The sequence below is a fragment of the Geotrypetes seraphini genome, chromosome 1 (assembly GCF_902459505.1).
Source record: "Geotrypetes seraphini chromosome 1, aGeoSer1.1, whole genome shotgun sequence".
In the NCBI taxonomy this organism is placed as follows: domain Eukaryota; kingdom Metazoa; phylum Chordata; class Amphibia; order Gymnophiona; family Dermophiidae; genus Geotrypetes; species Geotrypetes seraphini.
Window position 1 is genome coordinate 93,699,256 of NC_047084.1, and position 23,948 is coordinate 93,723,203.

Below are 23,948 nucleotides of genomic sequence, written 5' to 3' on the forward strand. Positions count from 1 at the left end.
TTTCCGAGGCACCGATTTTGCAAATGTTTTGCTCGTCTTGCAAAACACTCGCAAACTGGTGTACTCGTAAACCGAGGTACCACTGTATCTGGGTTTTTTGCCCAGTGCATGGTCTGATATTCAACTGAAACTCTGAGCACTTGTTTTTGAATAGGCATCAAATACTGTTTAGGTATGTTACGGGAGTTTAAATGCCACTTCGATTCTTGTGTACTGTGACACGTGGAAGGGCATAATAATAAAAAAAAGGTCTAAGTCCCCTTTTGGCCTAGGCCCTAAACGCTGAAAGTAGAAGCAGAGAAAATGTCCATTCTCAAAAAAAAACCCTTCCAAATGGAGGTTTTTTTCAAAAAATAATGGCCTACCTCTACGCACCCAGACCACCACTACGTCTACCCTAACAACATATAATCAGCCAAAAAAAAGGCCTAAGTCCCAAATGCCCAATACAAGAGTTTTTAGGCGAAGGAGGAACCAGTCCTTCGATTCGTCTAAAACCAGCTTTGGTTATGGGTACTTGGATGATCAGGCTTTTTGATCGTTCAAGTACCTATTTAGGCCACTTTTTAGACTTTTTTTTTTATTATTAGCCCCTTAATATCTCACATTTAATGGGCCAGGGTCAAATTTTGGCATTCCAGACTCCATTTTGACAAGGAGTCGCAAAAAGAAAACCAATAGGAAGAACATTTTTCATGCTAATTTTATATATTTAAAAATTGTATTAACTACTTAAAATCTAGTCGGTGAACAGAAGGAACATACTTAATATTTTAAACAAACAGTTCACAAGGTTTACTTGATGTTTCTCTTATTTTTTCCTTAGCACATTGAAGAGGGCTCTTGACAGCTTCAAACAGCGTAAGTAGTCAGTCAGTCCCACTTTCCTTTAGGATGGGCAATATGTCCTGTAGTATGAGTGGTATTACTTTGGAAGGCTTCTTGAGGTAGGTATGTTGAGAAAGAGGGAAATGTAATGAAGTCTCGTTGCACATTCTCTTCTTGAAGTCTCTTTGCATGATGGGCATGCATGCAGTACCTGAATGCAACTCGGCTTGAACCAGTGGCCTAGCCACAGGTGGGCTCTGGTGGGCACAGGCCCACTCACTTTGGACTCAGGCCCACCCAGCAGCAGAACTACTTCTACTACTGCTAATTATTTCTATAGCGCTACCAGACGCACGCAGCACTGTACAGAGTCACAAAGAGTAAGAAAACAGTCCCTGCTTGAAAGAGCTTACAATCTACACAGGCAAGACAGATAAACAAGATGCTGTGCAGCAATGTGGCTGGCGGGGATCCCTAAGACCCACCAGCTGAAGATTCCCAGCATCTCTCCCTCCAGGAGATTGGGGGGTTCACTTAATTCCACTCCCCTGAACCCCAGGCACCTTTAAATCCTTTAGCTCTTTGTTGGCAGCAAACAACTTCCCATTTGTGGCTCAGAGCCAGTGCGAGTAAGGGAAATGAGTTGCTGCTCGCTGCCGGTGAAAACCTAAAAGATTTATAGATATCATGAGTTAGGGTCGGGATAGTGGAGTTAAGTGACCCTCCAATTGCCTGGGGGGGGAGGGAAAGATGCCAGGCAGAGGAGGCAGGGGGGTTGTTTTTCATGACTACTCATTTGGGATCAGGCCTGCTCAAAATTGGATGTTTGGCTACACTCCTGCCTTGAACTACTAGTGAAAATGCATAAACTACGAATCCAAATCCTTTTTCCTTTCCGTACTAGGAGAAAGCAGCCAATGTTTAACCCATTCCAGAAATTATTCTCCTAAATGCCACCTACTTGGTCACCATACTGTTTGGTGTAGTTATGCCACTAGAAAGAAAAGGCCTGGGGAATATGGTTTACAGTCATATGTGCGCGAGACAAATGCGTGCCGACATTTGAGAGCGGACAATTGAGCGCAAGACTTCAGCACGCCGCTCTAAAAGCTTATTTTAAAGGGCTCCGATGGGGGGTATGAGAGGGGACCCCCACACTTTACTTTACATTGTTGGCGCTGCCATTGGGGGTGGTTTTGGGGGGTTGTAACCCCTCCATTATACAGAAAACAACTTTTCCCTGAAAAAATAGGAAAAAAGTTTTCTGTATAATGTGTGTGTGTGGGGGGGGGTTACACCCCCACACACCCCCAACACGGCAGCACAAACAGTATTAAGTAAAGTGTGGGGGTTCCCCCCCCACACCCCTATTTGAGCCCTTTAAAATAAGCTTTTAGAGCTGCACGCTGAAGTCTTACGCTCAATTGTCTGCTCTCAAATGTCAGCGCACATCTGTCTTGCGCGCTTTTGTCCCATCACCGGGGAATACAGTCAGTTGTTTTAACAATCTACTACTACTACTATTAATTATTTCTATATCACTATCAGACGCACGCAGCACTGCACAAAGTCACAAAGAAGAAGAAAAGAGTCCCTGCTCGAAAGAGCTTACAATCTAAACAGGCAAGACAGACAAACAGGATGCCATGGATACAGTTAAGGGGAACGGTTAATCTGCTGGCTGGGTTGGAGGCCAGAGGGGAGTACAGGACAATCAAGCCATTGTGACATCACTGATGAGGTTGGCTCTTATTGGTGGAATGAGGCATTATGACATCACAATCTTAGCTCTGCTTCCCAAAGACTGAAACTCTTCACACTACTACTACTACTACTACTACTACTACTACTACTACTACTATGAATTATTTCTATAGCACTACCAGGCATATGCAGTGCTATACAGAGTCACAAAGAATAAGAAAACAGTCCCTGCTCGAAAGAGCTTACAATCTAAAGAGATAAGAGAGACAAAGAGGATGTCATGGATATAGTTAAGGGGAACGGTTAATCAGCTGGCTGGATTGGAGGGCAGAGAAGTAGGGTTAAGGATTGAAAGCTATATTAAAAAGGTGGGTTTTCAGTCTGCTTTTAAACAAGGGAAGGGAAGGGGCTTGACGGACAAACTCGGGTAATTTATTCCAGGTATAGGAGGTAACTAGATGAAAGGAACAAAGTCTGGAACTGGCAGTGGAGAAGAAAGGTACAGCTAAGAGCGACTTATCTGAGGAACGGAGTTCTCTGGGAGGTGTATAAGGAGAGAGAAGCGAGGAAAGATATTGAGGGGTAGCAGAATGGAACACACTTGAAGGTCAGCAAACTGTGCAACAAGAATCCTCTCATTAATGACCGAATTCTTTTTTATTTTTTTTTTAGTTTTTATTTATTGAGTTCCAAACTCTTTTTGTGCATCTAAGAAAACTGAGCCACATGAAAATGTTTGAGGGAAAATTACTAAATTGAAAAAGAAAACACACAGTTGCTCCTGTCCAATTTTATGCAGGAGCAAGCAACTGACTACATTTTGCACAGTTTTCTAAGTGAAACAAACTTAGAGGGGGGGGGGGGATTCATCAAAGGGCGCTAAACGTGTTAGCACGTGCATTTGCATTAGCGCACGCTAACTACTAAAGACACCCATTATATTCCTATGGGTGTCTTTAGTGGTTAGCGTGCTTTAATGAATTTTCTCTTCAGGGCCCCTTTTGCAAAGCCACGGTAGAGAGTTCAGTAGAAGTTATTGTTTTTCTTTAAGTCATGTGATATTCTTTAAGTCATGTGATATTCTTTAAGTCATGTGATATTATCTTCCAGTCATCAAAGACCTTTAATCAATTACAGTTTTGAAAACAGACCACATGATTTTACCCTACCAATCAGAACTCTCTAAGAAATGATCTGCCAATGGAGTTCACTACTTTAAAAAGAAAAGTTCCGATCAAACCCCACATTGAATCAATTTGGGTGTACTGCATTTCATCCAAATATACACCACTGCTCTGCTCACACCAATAAAGATTTAAATACCTCCTCTATTACTTGCTTTCATTTGTTATATAACAAGAAAACAGCTGCTCCCAAAGATCCTGTCCATTTCTACTACTAGTAAAATGGTTAATTCTCAAGTTTACTTTATTGCATCTTATCTATATGCCAAAGTTTTCTAAAATAAATTACATTGCATTAGTGTTTTCTATTCCGCCAGTACCTTTCAGCATACCCAGTGAGATTACAAGATAGATAATTAGAAGAATCATTAGGGTCCGGGGATATATTGAGAAGGTTAGTTTGACTTGACCAATTTCCTGAATGACTTGGTTTTTTAATTCTCTCCTGAAGGTTTTGTAGTTGGACGTTGTGATCGGCAGATTGGAGATGTGGTGGTCTAGTTTTGCTGCTTGGGTGGCTAGGAGGCCGTCATATATTTTCTTATGTCGTATGCTTTTGATTGGGGGGTGAGTGAAGGGTACCTTGGTCTGACCATCTCCTTGGTCTGAATGTGTTGCTCCTCTTTAGGCGATTGTTTAGATAGGTTGGTCCATTGCCATTCAGGGCTTTGAATAGCGTGCAATAGAATTTGTAGCATGTGCGTGCTTGTACTTTGCTGAAGAAGAGGACTTGGTCCATCTTCTTCTTCCCAGTCTTCCATTCTAGCATTTAGGCCACCTCATTCCTTTCCATACAACCAAAGAATATGTAGACCAGATCACAGCCTATACTCGCTCCCAGGCTTTAGGCAGCAGAAGAAGGTGTATGTTGAGTAAATTTATAATAGACACCTGACTTATTGTAGAGGGGGATATTTGACATTATGTTATTCCTATTGAATATTTGTGTTTTTATTTATTTATTTAAAATATTTATTAACCGCCTAAAACCTATGCGGCTAACAACAGATACATACATGATCAAATAAAATCAATAGACAAAAACAACTTATATAAAATGATCTTCTCCTTACATCATTGAATCCCCAAACCATAAGAGAATTCTCTAGAATAGGTAAGTTTCAATTCAGTGAAATGCCTGAATAAAAAAAATGTCTGTTGGTTGTTATTGTGTGCTGTTTTTATGCTATAACTGGAGGGAGATATTTTGATAAGAAAACTTTCATATATGAAATCAAATTGATTGCAGAGGTAGAGAATGTGGGACAATGTCATATCCAGCTGGCACAGGTTCTACGAGATGAGACCAGAAAGATGGAGGAATTCAAGGAAAGGCAGAAGCAGCAGCGGAAAAAGGTGAGATATATTTTCCAAGTAAGCATCTGGCCTTTCTTAAAAGAACAACTGGGGACAACCTGGTGACTTAGTGATAATATTGTGCGCTTTACAATGGGTCTTCAGTTCAATTCCCAAATCTGGTCCTCAGCACCCTAGGCCAGCCAGACATGGAGAAGCTAGGGACAGGGCAAGCGAGTCCTTGCCCCCATCAAACTCAACGCCCAATATCTGGATTTCATGCCACAATTGAGGATTTTGTAAGAAACCTCAAGAAACTTGCATATTATTCCCAGGCCAGAAATAACTGGAGAGGTCTATTAAAAAAAGGGAAAAATTTCCAAGTAATCATGAATAAAGACTTATGGTGCCGATTGAAATAATTTTTATACATGCAACTTGTATAGCTTGTCATCAAGAGAAATGGAAAAAAAACAGCGAAGGCGACCTCTGTGTTCTACAGTTTTCTATTCATTCACATAACATAAGAATTGCCGCTGCTGGGTCAGACCAGTGGTCCATCGTGCCCAGCAGTCCGCTCCTGTGGCAGCCCTTAGGACAAAGACCAGTGCCCTGACTAAGTCTAGCCTTACCTGTATACTTTCTGGTTCAACAGGAACTTGTCTAACTTTGTCTTGAATCCCTGGAGGGTGTTTTCCCCTATAACAGCCTCCGGAAGAGCGTTCCAGTTTTCCACCACTCTCTGGGTGAAGAAGAACTTCCTTATGTTTGTACGGAATCTATCCCCTTTCAACTTTAGAGAGTGTCCTCTCATTCTCCCTACCTTGGAGAGGGTGAATAACCTGTCTTTATCTACTAAGTCTATTCCCTTCATTATCTTGAACGTTTCAATCATGTCCCCTCTCAGTCTCCTCTTTTCAAGAGAGAAGAGACCCAGTTTCTCTAATCTCTCACGTGTTTTGGCCTAAATGACCTGCATCAGGAGTCCTGATAGAAGTCTAGGTTTAATTAAGCAAACCTCTGTAGTCTTGAATCCTGAATGTACTGATAAACATCACCAGAACTCGATATGGTGTTGCACTATTGTGTTTCTGAGTCTAAATATGAACTGAAAGGCCCGCGTTGTTGTCTAACAAATGTAGTGGTAAGACGTTTGGTAGATAACAACGCGGGCCTTTCAATAAAGCAAAACAGTATTGAGTTCTGGTGATGTTTATCAGTACATTCAGAGGTAGCCTTCACTGGTTTTTTTTTTCTATTTCTCCAGTGTGAGAAGGTACTTTCTCCTGTAGCATCAATTATTGACATTAAGGCCTGGATTCTCAAACTGGTGCTGAACTTTTAGGCACTGGTAGGCAACCAAGCTCTGTTAAATACATTGTTCAAATGGCGTTTTTAAGTGAATTTTAAGGCGCCTACTTGCACCTAAAAAATCAGCACCAGAATCGTGCCTACGGAGGTGCTTTAGGCCGCTGAACGCCACTGTGGGTTTAGCTAATGCCTGAAGTGGCGTTGGTGGCCTAAAGCGCCTCTGTTGGCGCAATACACATCATAGATTGGCATCTACCTTTGCCAGAGACACGATTCTGTATCTGGCGCCATTGCGTGATGGACACGCGATCGGAAGATGGCACTGGTTACAGAATCTGGGCTTTAGTGTTGTGGCATTCAATTTAATTACACATGGAAATTGGATACATGCCTAAATTTCCACGTGAATTTTTAGCACCATCTTCTGGTCTTCCCACCCCTATACCCATAACATAAAACCATAGTGGTCTAGTGGTTCCCTCCCCCCCTCCCCCAAGGTCTCCTGCACACCTGAAAAGTGCCTCCATGTTGTCCTCTTGAAAAATAGTGACACCTGACCCTGCACAATGCATTCTCGGATGTACACCATGGTTTCAGTTGACCAAATAAGGCCAACATTGTTACAAAGTCCACCTGTGCTAGCCCTTTGCCCAAGGGAAAGATTCTTCCAAACCACTGCATGTGGCACATTTTCTGGCTACAACACTGTATGTTGTTTTTGAAACACAGAACTTCATTCATTGTTGCAGTTTCCACTGTAACTCCACTCCCAGGAACATCTCAGCTCAACCCTGAACACTGGAGGGTGGCCAGTGTTACGCCGATTTTTTAAAAGGGTTCCAGGGGAGATCCGGGAAATTACAGACTGGTAAGCCTGACTTCAGTGCCAGGCAAAATGGTAGAAACAATTATAAAAAACTAAAATTGTGGAACACATAGACCACATGATTTAATGAGACAGAGTCAGCATGGGTTCAGCCGAGGGAGATCTTTCCTTACCAATTTGCTTGACTTCTTTGAAGGTGTGAATAAACATGTGGATAAAAGTGAGCCGGTTGATGTAGTGTATCTAGATTTTCAGAAAGCTTTTGACAAAGTTCCTCATGAGAGGCTCCTGAGAAAATTAGTCATGGGATAGGTGGCAAAGTTCAGTTGTGAATTAGGAATTGGTTATCGGATAGAGAATAGAGGGTAGGGTTAAATAGTCATTTTTCTCAATAGAGGAAACAGTGGAGTGCTACAGGGATCTGTACTGGGACTGATGCTATTTAACTTATTTATAAATGATCTGGAAATTGGAACGAGTCAGGTAATTCAATTTGCAGATGACACTAAACTGTTCAAAGTTATTAAAACACATGCAGATTGTGAAAAATTGCAGGCAGACCTTAGGAAATTGGAAGACTGAGCATCCAAGTGGCAGATGAAATTTAATGTGGACAAATGCAAAGTGATGCACATTGGAAAGAATAACCCAAATCACAGTTACCAGATGCTAGGGTCCACCTTGGGGCTTAGCACCCAAGAAAAGGATCTGGGTGTCCTTGTAGACAATTCGATGAAACCTTCCACCCAATGTGTGACAGCAGCCAAAAAACACACAATATGCTAGAAATTATTTAAAAAGGGATGGTTAACAAGACTAAGAATGTTATAATGCCTCTGTATCGTTCCATGGTGGAATCTCACCTGCATTCAGTTCTGGTCTCCTTATCTTAAGAAAGATATAGCGGCACTAGAAAAGGTTCAAAGAAGAGAGACCAAAATGATAAAGGGGATGGAACTCCTCTCATATGAGGAAAGACTAAAACGGTTAGGACTCTTCAGCTTGGAAAAGAGAAGGTTGAGGGGAGAAATGATCGAAGTCTACAAAATCTTGAGTGGAGTAGAATGGGTACAAGTGGATCAATTTTTCACTCCGTCAAAAATTACAAAAACTAGGGGGACACTATGAAGTTACAGGGAAATACTTTTAAAACCAATAGGAGGAAATATTTTTTCACTCAGAGAAGTTAAGCTCTGGAAAGTATTGCCAGAGGTTGTGGTAAGAGCAGATAGCGTAGCTGGTTTTAAGAAAGGTTTGGACAACTTCCTGGAGGAAAAGTCCATAGTCTTTTATTGAGACAGACATGGAGGAAGCCTCTGCTTGCCCTGTATTGGTAGCAAAGAATGTTGCTACTCTTTGGAATTCCAGAATCTTGCTATTCTTTAGGATTCTGAATGGAATGTTGCTACTCCTTGGGTTTTGGCTAGGTACTAGTGACCTGGATTGGCCACTGTGAGAACGGGCTACTGGGCTTGATGGACCATTGGTCTAACCCGGTAAGGCTATTCTTATGTTCTATATATGATGGCTTTTCAGGGAGGATATGCAATTTTCAAAAAGTCTATTTCCATAAGTAAAACAGCTTTGAGACTTGCTCCCATGATGCATTTGTATATAAAAAAAGGCAAGTGAGATGTCCAATCCAGCCACAACAGTTTTATAGTATAAAGTCTGTGATTGCGGGTTCCAACAAGGATCCTAGTTTCAGCATAGTAACATAGTAAATGACGGCAGATAAAGACCTGAATGGTCCATCCAGTCTGCCCGTAAGTTATACTCATGATTAGATTTACTCATGTTTAGATTTACTCTTCTCTTCTTCGATATTTCTGGGCCATAGACTGTAAAGTCTGGTATTGTCATAGGTTCCAAATGCTGAAGTTGGAATGCCTTCCTCAGGGGACAACAATACACTTGATGCTGTCCAAAGTGCACAAATATAACAAAATGAACCATGTGACAGGTTGTGGCATAAAATCAGTGTAACTGAAAAATCGTATTGGCATTTCAACAGAGAGTTTGCACCATTACAGAATTTATACAATAAAATTGTTGTGGATGGATTGGACATCTCACATGCCTTTTTTGTTATATCGTTCATACATAATATAACAAACTCACTTAGATACTGCAGTAACCTCTCAGTTCAACGGCGTTAACAACGATCAAGAGACTGTACAAGCAGAGTGTATTATAATCACATTCAGAAGAATTTGTCAAATAAGTAAGTCTATAGAAATTTTCTACAGGAATGATAGGAATTGGAGTTTATCAGTTGATCCAGCTTGAAAAGATAAAATTCTATGGAAAAATCTTTTTTAATGTGCAACCTTTTACAGTAGGAGTGGCCTAATGGTTAGAACTACAGCCTGAGCACCCTGAGGTTGTGGGTTCAAATCCCGTGCTGCTCCTTGTAACCCTGGGCAAGTCACTTAATCCTCCATTGCACCAGGTATGTTAGATAGGTTGTGAGCCTATCAGGACAGATAGGGAAAATGCTTGAGTACCTGATTGTAAGCCGCTTAAATAACCTTGATAGGCAATATATAAATACCTAAATAATAATTAATAATAAAAAATAATCTAAAATGCCGAGACAAAAACGTTTTCTGTCAGTAAATTTAAAGTGATCAATAATATAATCAGGTATAAGGCCAACAATGTCTTGTAACAGTAATATTCTTGCCTCAACTGGGAGCCAATGTAGCTACCAATAGAATTCAGTTACATGATCACATTTTTTCAAGTTGAAAATCAACCGAATAGCCTTGTATGGCAAGTTGCTTCTTTTTTTTGGCTGTATTTGTGTATCACCAATGGGTGCAGCCACTGAGAGGAAACCGGTTTCCATCTTTGGACCCGGAAGTATTTGACAGAAAGAGAAGTCCTACTTAGGCTGCTTCATGGAGCCATAGTACAAGAAATGTGAATTTGTCATGAAGTAAAAATTGTTTGGTAGCTGGAAGCATTTATCTATTTGGATTTTATTTACTGCCTTTATGAAAAGATTCACCCAAGGCGGGGATCCTCCCCTGATTGCTAACAGTTGTATTTATTCTTGTAAAAGCCTATGGAACTTACACATCCTTTGACTCGGTATTCAGGTTTATTTTTTAAATGCATTCAAAGCAGATAATCTATTTAAAAAGGTGTGTATACACAGCCATGAGAGCCGAAAGCTTGTAAAATTATCAATATCTCCTTCCTTAAATTGTTTGTGGTCTGCAGTTGAAAAAAGGATGTGTGGCTTTTGGTTATGGCTGCATACAGAATGGGAGTAGAAAACCTGATGCAAAAGAGAGGTAATTTTTATTTTTATTTTTTTACTACTGGAAACAGCCAAGGCAGATGGTGTTTTCTATTCGTGTATGGCAAAAACTCTATGAATTTATGCTTATTGCAGGTTTCCGGGTCTCGCTGTGTCTTTGTCAGGTAGAACCCGGCATTTCAGCCACCATGCTGTGGCTTTCTTCAGGGTATGCTCTGAAGTCTGCAGTGTGACTTTGGAAATAGTGGGTTCACTAATCTGATTGAGAGCTCCAGCTCTACGAGCAGAACATCTTTAAACCTACCAGAGACTTTTTCCATTCTATGGACTTTCACAACAAAATTCAAATTTCTGACCAACTGACTTTCCCGCCAAAATTCAAATTGGTGGACGGCCCTGTTCCCAATCACAATGCCAACTGCAGAAACTCTGAGAGAACATCTATGAATTTGTGTCTTAAAAGGGTATTAGGCAGGATATAAAATTTTAAAATAAAAGGGTAACCGGATGAACACATGTAACCCAAAATTGCTCTGACACTAATTGAATTCAGATTATTCATTTTCAAGTTTTGCTTCTGAGACTTTTCTGAAAAATAGATTTAAAAATAATTCAGTACTATGACATGCTTTCTGGGGTGAAGAGAACCCCCTCCCCATTTGATGAATTTTGTGGTCCTTTTTAAAGATGGTCTTAAAAAAAAATTCATTTTTTTAAATGTTATTTTCCAGCTGTCTCTACGGAGGGAAATGCTTTTAATTCCTTGTTCAAAATCTGTACTTCCGTTATGGCTACGAAAAGAGCCACAGGTTTCATTTGGGGGATTTTGCCAATGTTCCCACCTCCCCCTGCAGCCGATTGGTCAGACATTCCTAAGAAAGCTTAGCCAGCCAATAGGCTGAAAGTTGCTAAGGTAGTGTCTCTTTAGCTACTGCTTCTGCCTCCCCCTGCAGTCCATAGGTCAGACATTCTTAAAGAAGCTTAAAGGCAGTGTCTGTGGGCTGCAGAGGAGGCGGGAGCAGTACCTATTGGCCAGACATTCCTAAGGAAGCTTAGCCAGCCAATAAGCTGCATGGAAAAACTGGACTGAAAATGGAGAGTGGACTTTGAGATTTCTCTCTGTGCTCCGGCTTTAGGACCGATTCTGATCCCCGAAGTTTAGTAATCGCATTTTTGCTCATTGGCCGGCCCTTGATGCATGGCTCGTGTTGGATTAATAATGACAAGTCCCTGTTTGTTGAGGTCCTTAGTACTTTTTTTTTTTTTTTTTGCTGTACTGTTTGGTGTGCTCTGTCCGTGTCTATGATGGCCATGTGTAAAACTAACCCATTTGGAGACATCACCCTTAAAGATAAAATAAAAATACAGAGACCTTCACTGGTCCTCAGATAAAAGGCGGTAAATGTGAAACAAAAACAAAAACTACAAACTTAAAGAAGAAAAGAAGTGAAAGCCCTGTTTCCCTAGTGCTTTTCATTCTTGACCCTGTTGAGAACTTTGCCTGTGTTGAATCAATCTCATACAGTAGGATAAAGCCCAGACCCTGGCTCATGCCTTATCCTCACCTTCTCCAAAGTTTCAACCTAATTAGTCATCTCTAACAAATGTTGTGCCCAAACTGACTGAATTACTGTTAAATCCTTTCACTCTAGGTTGAAAACCTTTAAAAACAAACAAACATGAGAGCTTCAGATGATTAGTTTCTCATAACTATTCAGCATTGCTAACTATAAAGTAGAGAATGACACGGGGACAAATTTTTCCCCGTCCCTGCAGGAACTCAATGTCTCTGTGCGTTTTGTCGCTGGCCCTGCCCCATTCCTGTAAGCTCAGCCTTAACTGCAGAAACCTCGAACACTTATGATTTTAAAGTGTTTGAGGCTTGTGCAGATGAGGACGGAGCTTAGGCATTGGTGGAATGAGGCATTATAACATCACAATCTGAGCTCTAGAATGTTGCTACTTAAGATTGTAAAGCGTTTGAGGCTTGTGCAGACGAGGACAGAGCCTGCAGGGATGGGACGGGGATAGGAAAAGAACTCGCCGGGATGGGACAAGAAAATGAGTTCCTGCAGCGACGTGGAAAAATCTGTCCCCGTGTCATTCTCTACTACAAAGACAATCCCTGCTGCTTCTCAGAAATGTGTGAAGGGACATATAAGTAGGGCACATTTTCAGGAGGGGGGTTGGTAGTGGGGACTTAGGTTTCTTTTACATTGCAGAGGCTCCCCAGATTGCAGTTTAGAGGTGCTGGAATATTTTGGTGTGGAATTTCAGTTCTTTTTTTTCCTAGCAAACCAACCCTCGATTCTGAATAGGGAACCTCAAGAGCAGAATCAACTTTTATGTCCACTAAGCAGTGGCGTACCAAGAGGGGGGAGGGCGGACCGCCCTGGGTGCACGCTCCAAGGGGGTGCACAGTCGGCTGGATCTGGAACCTCCCGCGCTGCTCCAAACGGCACTTCAGCGCGGCTACCGTACTTATAACAGAGCAGAGTTGGCAGCCGTGCTGAAGTGAACGAAGGTCCCGCGATGACTGCTCTGTCTACCGCCTCTGTTCCGGAAGAGGTAAGTGACGTCATGGGGGGAGAGGGGGGGAGACCGGCAGCCGCAGTCATCGCGGGATCTTGCCACAACTCCCTGCGTTTGCCGGCCCAGCCCCCTCTGACGTCACTTACCTATTCCATCCGGAGCAGAAGCAGTCATGGCGGGACCTTGCTGATTTGGGATGGAGAAAGAAAGAAGCATAATAGGGTGGTGAAGGGAGAGAAAGGAGGTCAGGGTGTTATGGAAGGGTGTGGAGGGTGAAAAAGGGGGGTCAGGGTGGTATGGAATCATGGTGAAAAAGGGGGTCAGGGTGGTATGGAAGGGTGTGGAAGGTGAGAAAGGGGGTCAGGGTGGTATGGAAGCGTGGTGGAGGGAGAGAAAGGGGCAGGTGCTGAATGAATTGCGGGGAAAGAGACATAAAGGGTAAGGATACTGTATGGAATTGGGTTGGAGGGAGAGAAAGGGGGCAGATTCTGATGGAAGTGGGGGGAAGGGAGAGGAGAGAGTGAAATGCCAGACCATGTGGGTACGGGAGAGGGAAGGGAAGAAGAGGAGAGGAGAGATGACAGACCATTGGAGGAGGGAAGGGAAGATGGATGCCAGACTAATGGAGGTGAAGGGAGAAATGGAAGGGGGATGCATAAAGTTTCTAGAACGGGAATAGAAAGAGAGAAGATGCCATATAGAAGGGGCAGAGAAAGGGTAGACAGTGGATGAAAGGAAGAGAGTGACAAAAAGATGAGGAAAGCAGAAACCAGAGAAGACAAGGTAGAAAAAATTTCTATTTATTTATTTTTTTTGCTTTAGGGGAGATGCATCGCTGTTTCTGTGGTGTTGCATTGTATGCAGAGTCCAGCTTCTTGGTGCTTCAGTTTAACCTTTGTCTATGTATTTTTATTCTATCTCCCCTTTACAAAACTGTAGAACTTTTTTAGCGTTGGCATCTGAGCTGTTACCACCGTGACTAAAAACCACACTACAGTTTTGTAAAAGGGGGAGGGGTTAGTTTGTGATTACATACTAGGCGAAGGTGTTTTTCTGTGTTCTGTGTGTTCGAAAAGACATGGTTTTCTGTTAGGATTGACTGTGTAGGATTGATCTGTACTAGTCTGGATTGTTTAGTTTTACGATGGGTTTATTGATATACTGCTCACTGCAGTATGTAAGATGCTGCCTTTTCCTAGGTACACTCTTGTGTGACATGTGGATTGTTACTAAAAATCATGTTTTTCATACAGATGGGGGGGGGGGGGGGTTGTAAAAAAATGATGGGCCCCAGGTGTCACATATGCTAGGTATGCCACTGCCACTAAGTCCCTTTTTCACCTCCGGCCTCTGTGGTACTCTGTTATTGATACAGATCCTGTTCTTTCCCCAGACGGAGAGCGTGATGGAGACTGTACACAAACAGAAGTTCCTGCAGTACAAGAAAACAATGGAAGTAAGTTAATGGCTCAGCTAGATATAATCTGGTGCACAGAGAGAATTTGAAAAATCATGATTACATCTTGAACCCATGAGTAACAGAAATTGGGGATTTTCCTGTAAGTGGATAGATTATCAGACCACAGCTTTGGAAACTGCAGAAAAAAAATTCTACCTTGTGGGTTTTGCTCTGTATTCTTACGATTACTTAAGATCTTATCATAATTGTAACAAGTCTCGGCATCAAAGCAGCAACACTCTCCCACTCCGTGACAGCCTCTTCTGATACTAAACATCACAAAAACCACAAAGTTGAGATACAACCGAAAGGTTTTATTATATAGCCTCTTCTGATAGACGTCTCTTGGAACATCGACTACTATTTTTCACATATAGTACGGAAAGGTGTACACATCGCTGTTCTTTTTGACACTTAATAGATGGTCCCTGCTCGGAAGAGCTTACAATCTAACTAGGACAGCCAGACATGACATATAGGGTTGGGGATGGGTGAAGTGAGAGGAGTTAGGAGTCGAAAGCACTCTTGAAGAGGTGGGCTTTTAACTGGGACTTAAACACTGCCAGAGACGGAACCCGCTGTACGGATTCAGGCAGTTTGTTCCAGGCATACAGTGCAGCAAGACAGAAAGGACGGTCCCTACTCAGAAGAGCTTGCAATCTAACTTGGACAGTCAGACATGACATATAGGGTTGGGGGATGTAGAACCCAAGGTGAGAGGAGTTAGGAGTCGAAAGCACTCTCGAAGAGGTGGGATTTCAACTGGGCCTTGAACAATGCCAGAGATGGAGCCCACTGTAGGGATTCGGGCAGCTTGTTCCAAGCATACGGCGCAGTAAATTAGAAGGGACGGAGTCTGGAGTTGGCAGAGGAAGAGAAGGGCACAGATAGGAGGGATTTACCAGCTGACCGGAGCTCACGGAATGGGGGAGGGGAACATAGGGGGAGATAGGTGAAGAGAGATAGTGAGGGGCAGCTGAGCAAGTGCATCTCCTCCCCAAAGCATAGCAGATCTCCACTCCATCAAACCCAGGTCTTACCAGACAAGATGTATGGGTGTTCCTGTGCTAGTGTAGATCTGTTATCTTTGATCTATTTTTGTCGGGTCGCATAGTATGGCCTTATGCCACATATTTCGCACATAGTAATGGACACAAATTTAGATTGTAAGCTTTTTGGGAATCTGGAAATACTTTCTCTACCTGAATGCAACTCACCTTGAACTAGTGCTGAGAAGGCACAAGCTAAATCCAAATAAATCCAAAATAAAAATATAGTCGGAACATACGATTGTCGTCATAATCCAGCAGTTTTTGACTGAGCTGTACCTGTGAAGTCCATAAATATAATTCTGCTGTGTCTTTTCCAGCAGTAATAGATGAACCAGCAATATGACAACAGTATTCTCCCAGAAGCAAATGCAAAGACTACAACTAATACAAAATGCAGCAGTCAGGATGATTTTCGGACTGAAGAAGTCCGATCACATAACCCCTTCCTACCGACTCCTACACTGGCTGCCGATGGAGGCACGCACGAAGTTCAAGCTAGGATGTCTCTGCTTCAAAGTATTAAATGGTCTAGCCCCAAAATACATTACAGACTTCTTCTCATTCCCAACCAACAGACATGAAAGAAAAACACACATGAAATTTGTCTCCCCACCGGCTAGAGGGTGCAAATATAAGAGACACCATCAACAACTGCTATCGTATCAAGCAGCCATATGGGGTAAAGACCTAGAAAAACTAATTGCACACACAAACAACTATGAAGAATTCAGGAGACACCTAAAAACTTACCTATTCTTGAAATACCTAGGTAATGAACCGGAACATCAACCCCCCTCGTAACATCATCACATACCTGTACTTATAAACTGTTAACCTCAACCCCTAATCACCAACCATGAACACTCTATTCAATTTACGGAATATTTCTACTTCTGTGTAAGCAGCCTGGCACTTCCAGGCCTGCAGCACACAAACTGTCGTAAACACTATTAATGTTATCAGATGCACACTGCTATACTCTCTAATTCGTTGTATGTAAAGTTTCTCTTTATTGTATTTACAGTCTCTCGCATTGTAAACCGCCTAATTCGTTGTATGTAAAGTTTCTCTTTATTGTATTTACAGTCTCTCGTATTGTAAACCGCCTAGAAGTCGCAAGATTGCTGGCGGTATATAAGAATAAAGTTATTATTATTATTATTATTATCTTGGTTGTAGAGATGACATGTGACTGCTTAGTGGCCCCTCTGAAATTTTTACATCTGATTAGTTTTTTTCCACAAGCCTGCTCGAATGTTGGAAGCATGCTAGCATGTCAACATCCAGCAGTCTAGGATGGGGTGTGTAAAAAGAAGGGGAAGGAAGAGATTTGATATATCACCTTTCTGTGCTACAATCAAAGTAGTTTGCATATTGTGTTCAGGTACTTTTTCTGTTCCTGGAGGGCTCACAGTCTAAGTTTTGTACCTGGGACAGTGGAGGGTTACTACTACTATTTATTATTTCTATAGCGCCGAAAGGCGTACGCAGCGTTGTACATTTTAACATACAATGGACAGTCCCTGCTCAGAAGAGCTTACAATCTAATTTAGATAGGACATTTCAGGGTTGGGGAGGTTATAGTGGGTATAGGTATCTGACAGCAGTGCGGGAGAGTTAAGAGTTGAAAGCAGTTTCAAAAACGTGGGCCTTTAGCTTGGATTTGAACACTGCCAGGGACGGAGCACGATGTATTGTTTCAGGCAACCTGTTTCCAGTAGGTGCTATGTTATCCTTGTCTCTGTTTTTAGCACATGTATGTGCTGTAGCAGTTTTATAAGGGTCTACTTGAACATGTTGTTATGTTGTTCCAAGTTCCACATACTCAACATACCTAGGGAATTCCCTCCCAAATGCTCAATGCAGGAGCAAAGATATTCAATTGAATGAACTAGAGAAATATCACTAATCGGAACATATAAAGAGCTCCATAAGCAGTTGTTAGAGAGGAGTCATCTCTTACCATGCACACTAAGTCCTCTTTTACCTAAGGTTATTGCATTTTCATTTACCCAACAGGCAAAGAAAACCTACGAGCAGAGGTGCAGAGAGAAAGATGAAGCCGAACAAGCTGTCAGTCGCAATGCAAACATGGTGAATCAAAAGCAACAGGAGAAGGTATGAGGAAATAAAAGGAAACCCTGTTTTACCCATCATGGGTGGTCCCATAAATTGGCGCCTAGACTTATGCACCGCGTACGCCCATCCGAGTCACTAATAATGGACAGACATCTATGGGCAATAGGTGCTTAAGTGCCATAGCATGTAACTGCAAATGGGATGTACCTAATGAGTGGGTGGGACACAGGTGTGTTGCCAAGTGACATGTTCAACTTATAGAATACTTAGCCACAAAATACAGATACAGTAGAAACCCAATTGTAATAGAAAAAAACTTCTACGATGGTCGGATATCAGTTGTCTACAGATGGAATAAAGACAAGTGCAGGTTCAATGTAGATATCAACGGAGGAAAAAGCCTCAGACAAGGGCCCTCCCACCTCCACAATGGTGGAATAGCGGTGGTAAGGCGTTCACCTCATTGGCTAAAAAACCTCCTGAAAAAACAAGAACTCTGCACTATTAAAAAGTTCTTAAATAGAAGTACTGAATGATAGATAAAAAATATCTTATCACTACTTAGCTTTAAATGATCGGTACACCGACGGTGGCCAGCGTTTCACTCTACAGCTACCTCAGGGTGTAACGTATCCGATCACAACTGCAGTCACAAAACCAGCAGATTAAAACAGTACTAAATCTCAACAAAATCATTCAAGCTAATGGTAAAAACCACTAAAAGACTTACTTTAGAAACGGACGCAAATGCGCCTCAGGCATCCAAAAAGCGGCTCCCCGGCAGGCTGACTGGATTTAAATACTCCCGGGTGCTTGTTAGAGAAACCGGAAGTGAAATGGTGTCACAAAGACGCTCTGAAAAACATTCCCTCGGTACACACAGGGGAATCTTAAAAGTTCAAAAACACTGAAAATTGGAAAATAGTAATTGGGGGAACAAAAACTGTAACAAAATTTAACAGAATAACAAAATAATCAGAATGAGGTGGGAGGGCCCTTGTCTGAGGCTTTTTCCTCCGTTGATATCTACATTGAACCTGCACTTGTCTTTATTCCATCTGTAGACAACTGATATCCGACCATCGTAGAAGGTTTTTTTTATTACAACTTATAGAATACTGTCAGTTACGCAAGTTTATTCGGTTTTTGATAAACCGCCTAGCTTGGAAAATCTAAGTGGTGTACAACAAAGCAATTATATATTAAAAAATAAAAAGGTAAATGTTCTGAGCACCAGTGTGAAGTTTAAGCTGCCGCTTCAAGACTGAGAACGCAACATGGAATGGTGGTGTTTTTTTTTGCAATTCTACAAAACTCATATTAACTTATTCCTGAAGAAGCATTTAAATGTGAAACGGTTGAGCCGCCGTAGGATACAAGGATATATGTTAAGTGGGTTCATAGACAAAACCGCGGAAGACAAAGGCGCGCACCGACAACTGAGCGCAAGACGGAGGCGCGCGCCGAAGAAAATGACAGTTTTTAGGGGCTCCGACGGGGGGTTTTGTTGGGGAGCTCCCCCACTTTACTTAATACAGATCGCGGCGGCGTTGTGGGTGGTTTGGGGGGTTGTAACCCCCCTCATTATACTGTAAACTTAACTTTTTCCCTGTTTTTAGGGAAAAAGTGAAGTTTTCAGTAAAATGTGGGGGGTTACAACCCCCCAAACCTCCCACAACGCCCCCACAACGCGGCGCGAGCTGTATAAAGTAAAGTGGGAGGGTTCCCCCCTCACACACCCCCATCGGAGCCCCTAAAAACAGTTATTTTCTTCGGCGTGCGCCTCCGCGCTGCGCTCAGTTGTCCGCGCGCGCCTTTGTCTTCCGCGGTTTTGACCTGACTCCACTTTTTCAACAAGGATTTAAATATCTGTCAATTGTGGAGTTGCATATATATTGAGATTATTTAATATTCACCGACTACAACCCTTTAGAGCACATCTCCAAAACTTCCATGTAGGATATTTCAAATCATAGACAATAGGTGGTGGAGTGGGGTGTTCCACCTGGGCCACGGCCTGACCAGTATTTTGCCCAATACAGCATCAAAAACTAGATGGCATTGAGATCGGTTTATTTGGCCCCTCCAACCAAAAAGGTATTCTCCTGCCCCTGACAGACAGGACCGGTGAGGGAGTCTTCCCCTTGGAGTGTGCTAAGAGGGAGTCTGGCCTTTTCAGTTATTTATAAAAAGGATTCCTTTTTATAAGGAACTGGACAACTTTTTTGGGGAAGAACAAGCTCTTCAGGAGGGACGGACTACACCTGAGCAAGGCAGGAACGAGACTGCTAGCACACAACGTCAAGAGAGGAATTGAGCAGGCTTTAAACTGAGAAAAAGGGGAAAGCCGATAGTTGACCTGATGTCGACGTTTCGGACAAGAGTATCCAAAGAAGATACTGAGAGAGAAAAATGCTGGGAAAAGGCAAGAGACGAACAACAGAAGCTGTTGACCAACAAAAAGGAAAATCAGATAAAATTAGAGGAACAGGAGAGATCAGGAAATCAGGATGCAGACGAAAAAGATACACCAAAAAATAAGGAACAAAGGAACAGAAAAGATACACCAAAAAATAAGGAAGAAGGGAACAGAAATGAGGGACCGGCAGCCCAAATAGGGGATGGTATGGGGAGCAAAACACATGTAAAACCAGCAGAGAAAAGAAAAGACCAGGACTTAAATTGCTTGTACGCTAATGCAAGGAGCCTAAAGTCCAAAATGGGAGAATTAGAAGCCATAGCCACAAAAGAAAACCTAGACATCATTGGAATCACGGAAACATGGTGGAACGAGGATAACCAATGGAACGTAGTGCTGCCAGGGTACAAACTCTATAGAAGAGACAGGACCAACAAGAAGGGTGGAGGAATAGCACTATACATAAAAGACACCATTCCCTCGTCCGGAGTGGATATAGAACCAAAGGCGGAAGGACTGGAGTCATTATGGGTCAAATTACCAGGAAAAGGTGGCCTTGACATAAGATTGGGTCTATACTATCGTCCACCTGGACAAATGGAAGCAAACGACAAAGATCTGACGGCAGAATTGAGGCGGGAAGGCAACAACAGAAATGTGACAGTAATGGGAGATTTCAACTACCCCGGGATAAACTGGAGTATTGGAAACTCAAACTGTGCGAGGGAAACAGAATTCTTAGAGGCTGTGAGGGACTGCTTTATGGATCAGCTTGTCAAGGAACCAACAAGAGGAGATGCCACTCTTGACCTAATCCTCAACGGATTAGGGGGACCTGCAAAAGAAGTGGAAGTAGTAGGGCCACTAGGAAACAGTGATCACAACATGATCCAGTACAAATTAGGAGTAAGTACAACAAAAGGAAAAAGAACCACAGTGACAACGCTCAACTTCAAGAAAGGGAACTATGATGCTATGAGAGCAATGGTAAGAAAAAAACTTAGAAACAGCTCAAGGAAAACAGAAACTGTAGAGCAAGCCTGGTCTCTATTCAAGGGCACAGTGCAAGAAGCACAACATATGTACATCCCCATATTTAGAAAAGGGTGCAAAAAAAACCGAACAAAAGACCCCGCATGGATAAACAATGAGGTGAAGAAAGCGATAGGAGACAAAAAAAAATCATTCCGGAAATGGAAAAAGGACCAGACTGGGGAAAACTGGGATGAACACAGGAAAGGCCAAAGAGAATGTCACCAAGTGGTTAGGAGAGCGAAAAGAGAATACGAAGAGAGACTGGCCAGGGAGGCAAAAAACTTCAAATCATTTTTCAGATATGTTAAGGAGAAGAAACCGGCGAGGGAGGAAGTAGGACCGTTGGATGATGGAGATAAAAAGGGAGTGATAAAGGAGCAAAAAGAGGTAGCTGACAGGTTAAACAAATTCTTCTCGTCAGTCTTCACAAGCGAGGACACATCCAATGTACCGGAACCCGACGTGATCTTCCATGGTGATCAAGAAGAAAAACTGTCGGCAATAGAGGTGAGCCATGAGGATGTCCTCCAACAGATAGATAGATTGAAAAGCGACAAATCACCAGGCCCAGACGGAATCCACCCTAGGGTACTAAAAGAACTAAGAAATGAGATAGCGGAAATACTCCAACGAGTTTGCAACCTATCCTTGAAAACTGGAGAGATACCGGAGGACTGGAAGATAGCAAATGTTACACCTATCTTTAAAAAGGGGTCAAGAGGAGACCCGGGAAACTATAGGCCGGTAAGTTTGACATCGGTTCCAGGCAAGATGGTAGAAGCACTGATAAAGGACAGCATCTGTGAGCACATCGAAAAAAATGGGCTGATGAAAGCGAGCCAACATGGCTTCTGCAAGGGAAGATCATGCCAAACAAACTTACTGCACTTCTTCGAGAGGGTAAACAGCCATTTGGACAAAGGGGAACCTGTAGACATCATCTACCTTGACTTCCAAAAGGCCTTTGACAAGGTACCCCATGAGCGGTTACTTAGGAAGCTGTGGAACCACGGGGTGGAAGGGGACGTACACAGATGGGTCAAACACTGGTTGGCAGGCAGGAGACAGAGGGTTGGAGTGAAGGGTCACTACTCGGGCTGGAGGAAAGTCACGAGTGGAGTTCCGCAGGGGTCTGTACTTGGACCGCTGCTGTTCAATGTATTTATTAATGACCTGGAAACGGGGACGAAATGTGAAGTTATAAAATTTGCGGATGACATTAAACTCTGTAGAAGGGTCAGAACTATGGAAGAGTGTGAGGACCTACAAAGGGACCTAAGCAAACTGGAGGAGTGGGCGAATAAATGGCAGATGAAATTCAATGTAGAGAAATGCAAGGTCATGCATATAGGGAGAAAGAACCCGATGTTCAGCTACCAAATGGGGGGATTAGTATTAGAGGGAAGTAACCTTGAAAGAGATTTGGGTGTACTGGTGGATACAACAATGAAGTCAACGGCGCAATGCGCAGCAGCCGCGAAGAAGGCGAACAGAATGTTGGGTATTATTAAAAATGGTATTACGACCAGAACGAAAGAAGTCATCCTGCCGTTGTATCGGGCAATAGTGCGCCCACACCTGGAGTACTGTGTTCAGTATTGGTCACCGCACCTTAAGAAGGATATGGCAATACTTGAAAGGGTCCAGAGGAGAGCGATACGAATGATTAAGGGCATGGAAAACCTTTCATACACTGAAAGATTGGAGAAGCTGGAGCTCTTCTTCCTGGAAAAGCGGAGACTCAGAGGAGACATGATAGAGACCTACAAGATCATGAAGGGCATAGAGAAAGTGGAGAGAGACAGATTCTTCAAACTTTCAAAACATAAAAGAACAAGAGGCCATTCGGAAAAATTAGAAGGGGATAGATTCAAAACAAATGCTAGGAAGTTTTTCTTTACTCAGCGGGTGGTGGACACCTGGAATGCGCTTCCAGAGGATGTAATAGGGCAGAGTACGGTACTGGGGTTTAAGAAAGGATTGGACAATTTCCTGTTGGAAAAGGGGATAGAGGGGTATAGATAGAGGATTATTACGCAGGTTCTGGACCTGTTGGGCCGCCGCGTGAGCGGACTGCTGGGCACGATGGACCTCAGGTCTGACCCGGCAGAGGCATTGCTTATGTGCTTATGATTTTGGTGTTGGGAAAGGGGGAGGTAAAGGGCAGGATGTGTTTGTATGGGTGACACATTCCCCCTTTATCTTCTTGAATCTTCCTTTCTTCCCTCATACTCGCTCCCTTCTTCCTCCTCTCTTTGCGTATCATGCTTACTCACCCCTTTAGTTTCCTTTTTGTCATTCACTCCTCTCTCCCTTGTTTCCATTTACCTTTATTTACCCCTCCCTTTTTTTTCGCTCACTCACTCACACCTTCCTAGAGAACGACACCAGGGACCAAATTTGTCCCCATTCCTGTGGATAACCAAGGGAAACCATCCTGTGTCATTCTTTAGTGTCTATCTCAACCTCAGTCCTTCTACATCTGCATTCTTCAATGCAAGGCTTGAGGTTCTGTGGCTGAGCTCATTCATACTCTGATTCTTATGTGAAGCCATTGTGACATCATTGATGTGATTGGCTCTTAGGCATGAGGCATTGTGACATCACAATATCTGCTCTGGATTCCAGAGACTGTCATTCTCTAGTGTCTATCTCAACCTCCTACACCAGTATTCTTCAATGCGAGGCTTGAGGGTCAGTGACTGTCCCATTCATACTTTGATTCTTCCCTCTCTCCTTAAAGAATGATACGGGGATGGTTTCCTGTGGTTGACTGTGGGGACAAATGCTGTCCTCATGTCATTCTTTACGTGAGTTCCACCTCTTATTAATTCTACTATTCATATATTGCCTTTCCATCAGAAAACTGTTCAAGGCGTCGTACAAAAATTCATGAAACAATAAAAATCAGTCAGCCAGATGTTAATTTTAAAATGGCAGCTCTTTAGACCTCTC

General features: G+C 42.6%; 1 protein-coding gene across 2 annotated transcripts in view; it reads left to right on the forward strand.

The window, feature by feature from the left end:
- Positions 1–23,948, forward strand: part of PSTPIP2 (proline-serine-threonine phosphatase interacting protein 2) — a 151,049-nt gene that overhangs the window by 73,078 nt on the left and 54,023 nt on the right. For both annotated transcript variants that reach the window (XM_033935170.1, XM_033935178.1), the window contains exons 4-7: positions 827–861; positions 4,966–5,072; positions 14,343–14,405; positions 17,480–17,578. In XM_033935170.1, the coding sequence (XP_033791061.1) occupies positions 827–861; positions 4,966–5,072; positions 14,343–14,405; positions 17,480–17,578 (304 nt within the window). The remainder of the gene's footprint in view (positions 1–826; positions 862–4,965; positions 5,073–14,342; positions 14,406–17,479; positions 17,579–23,948) is intronic.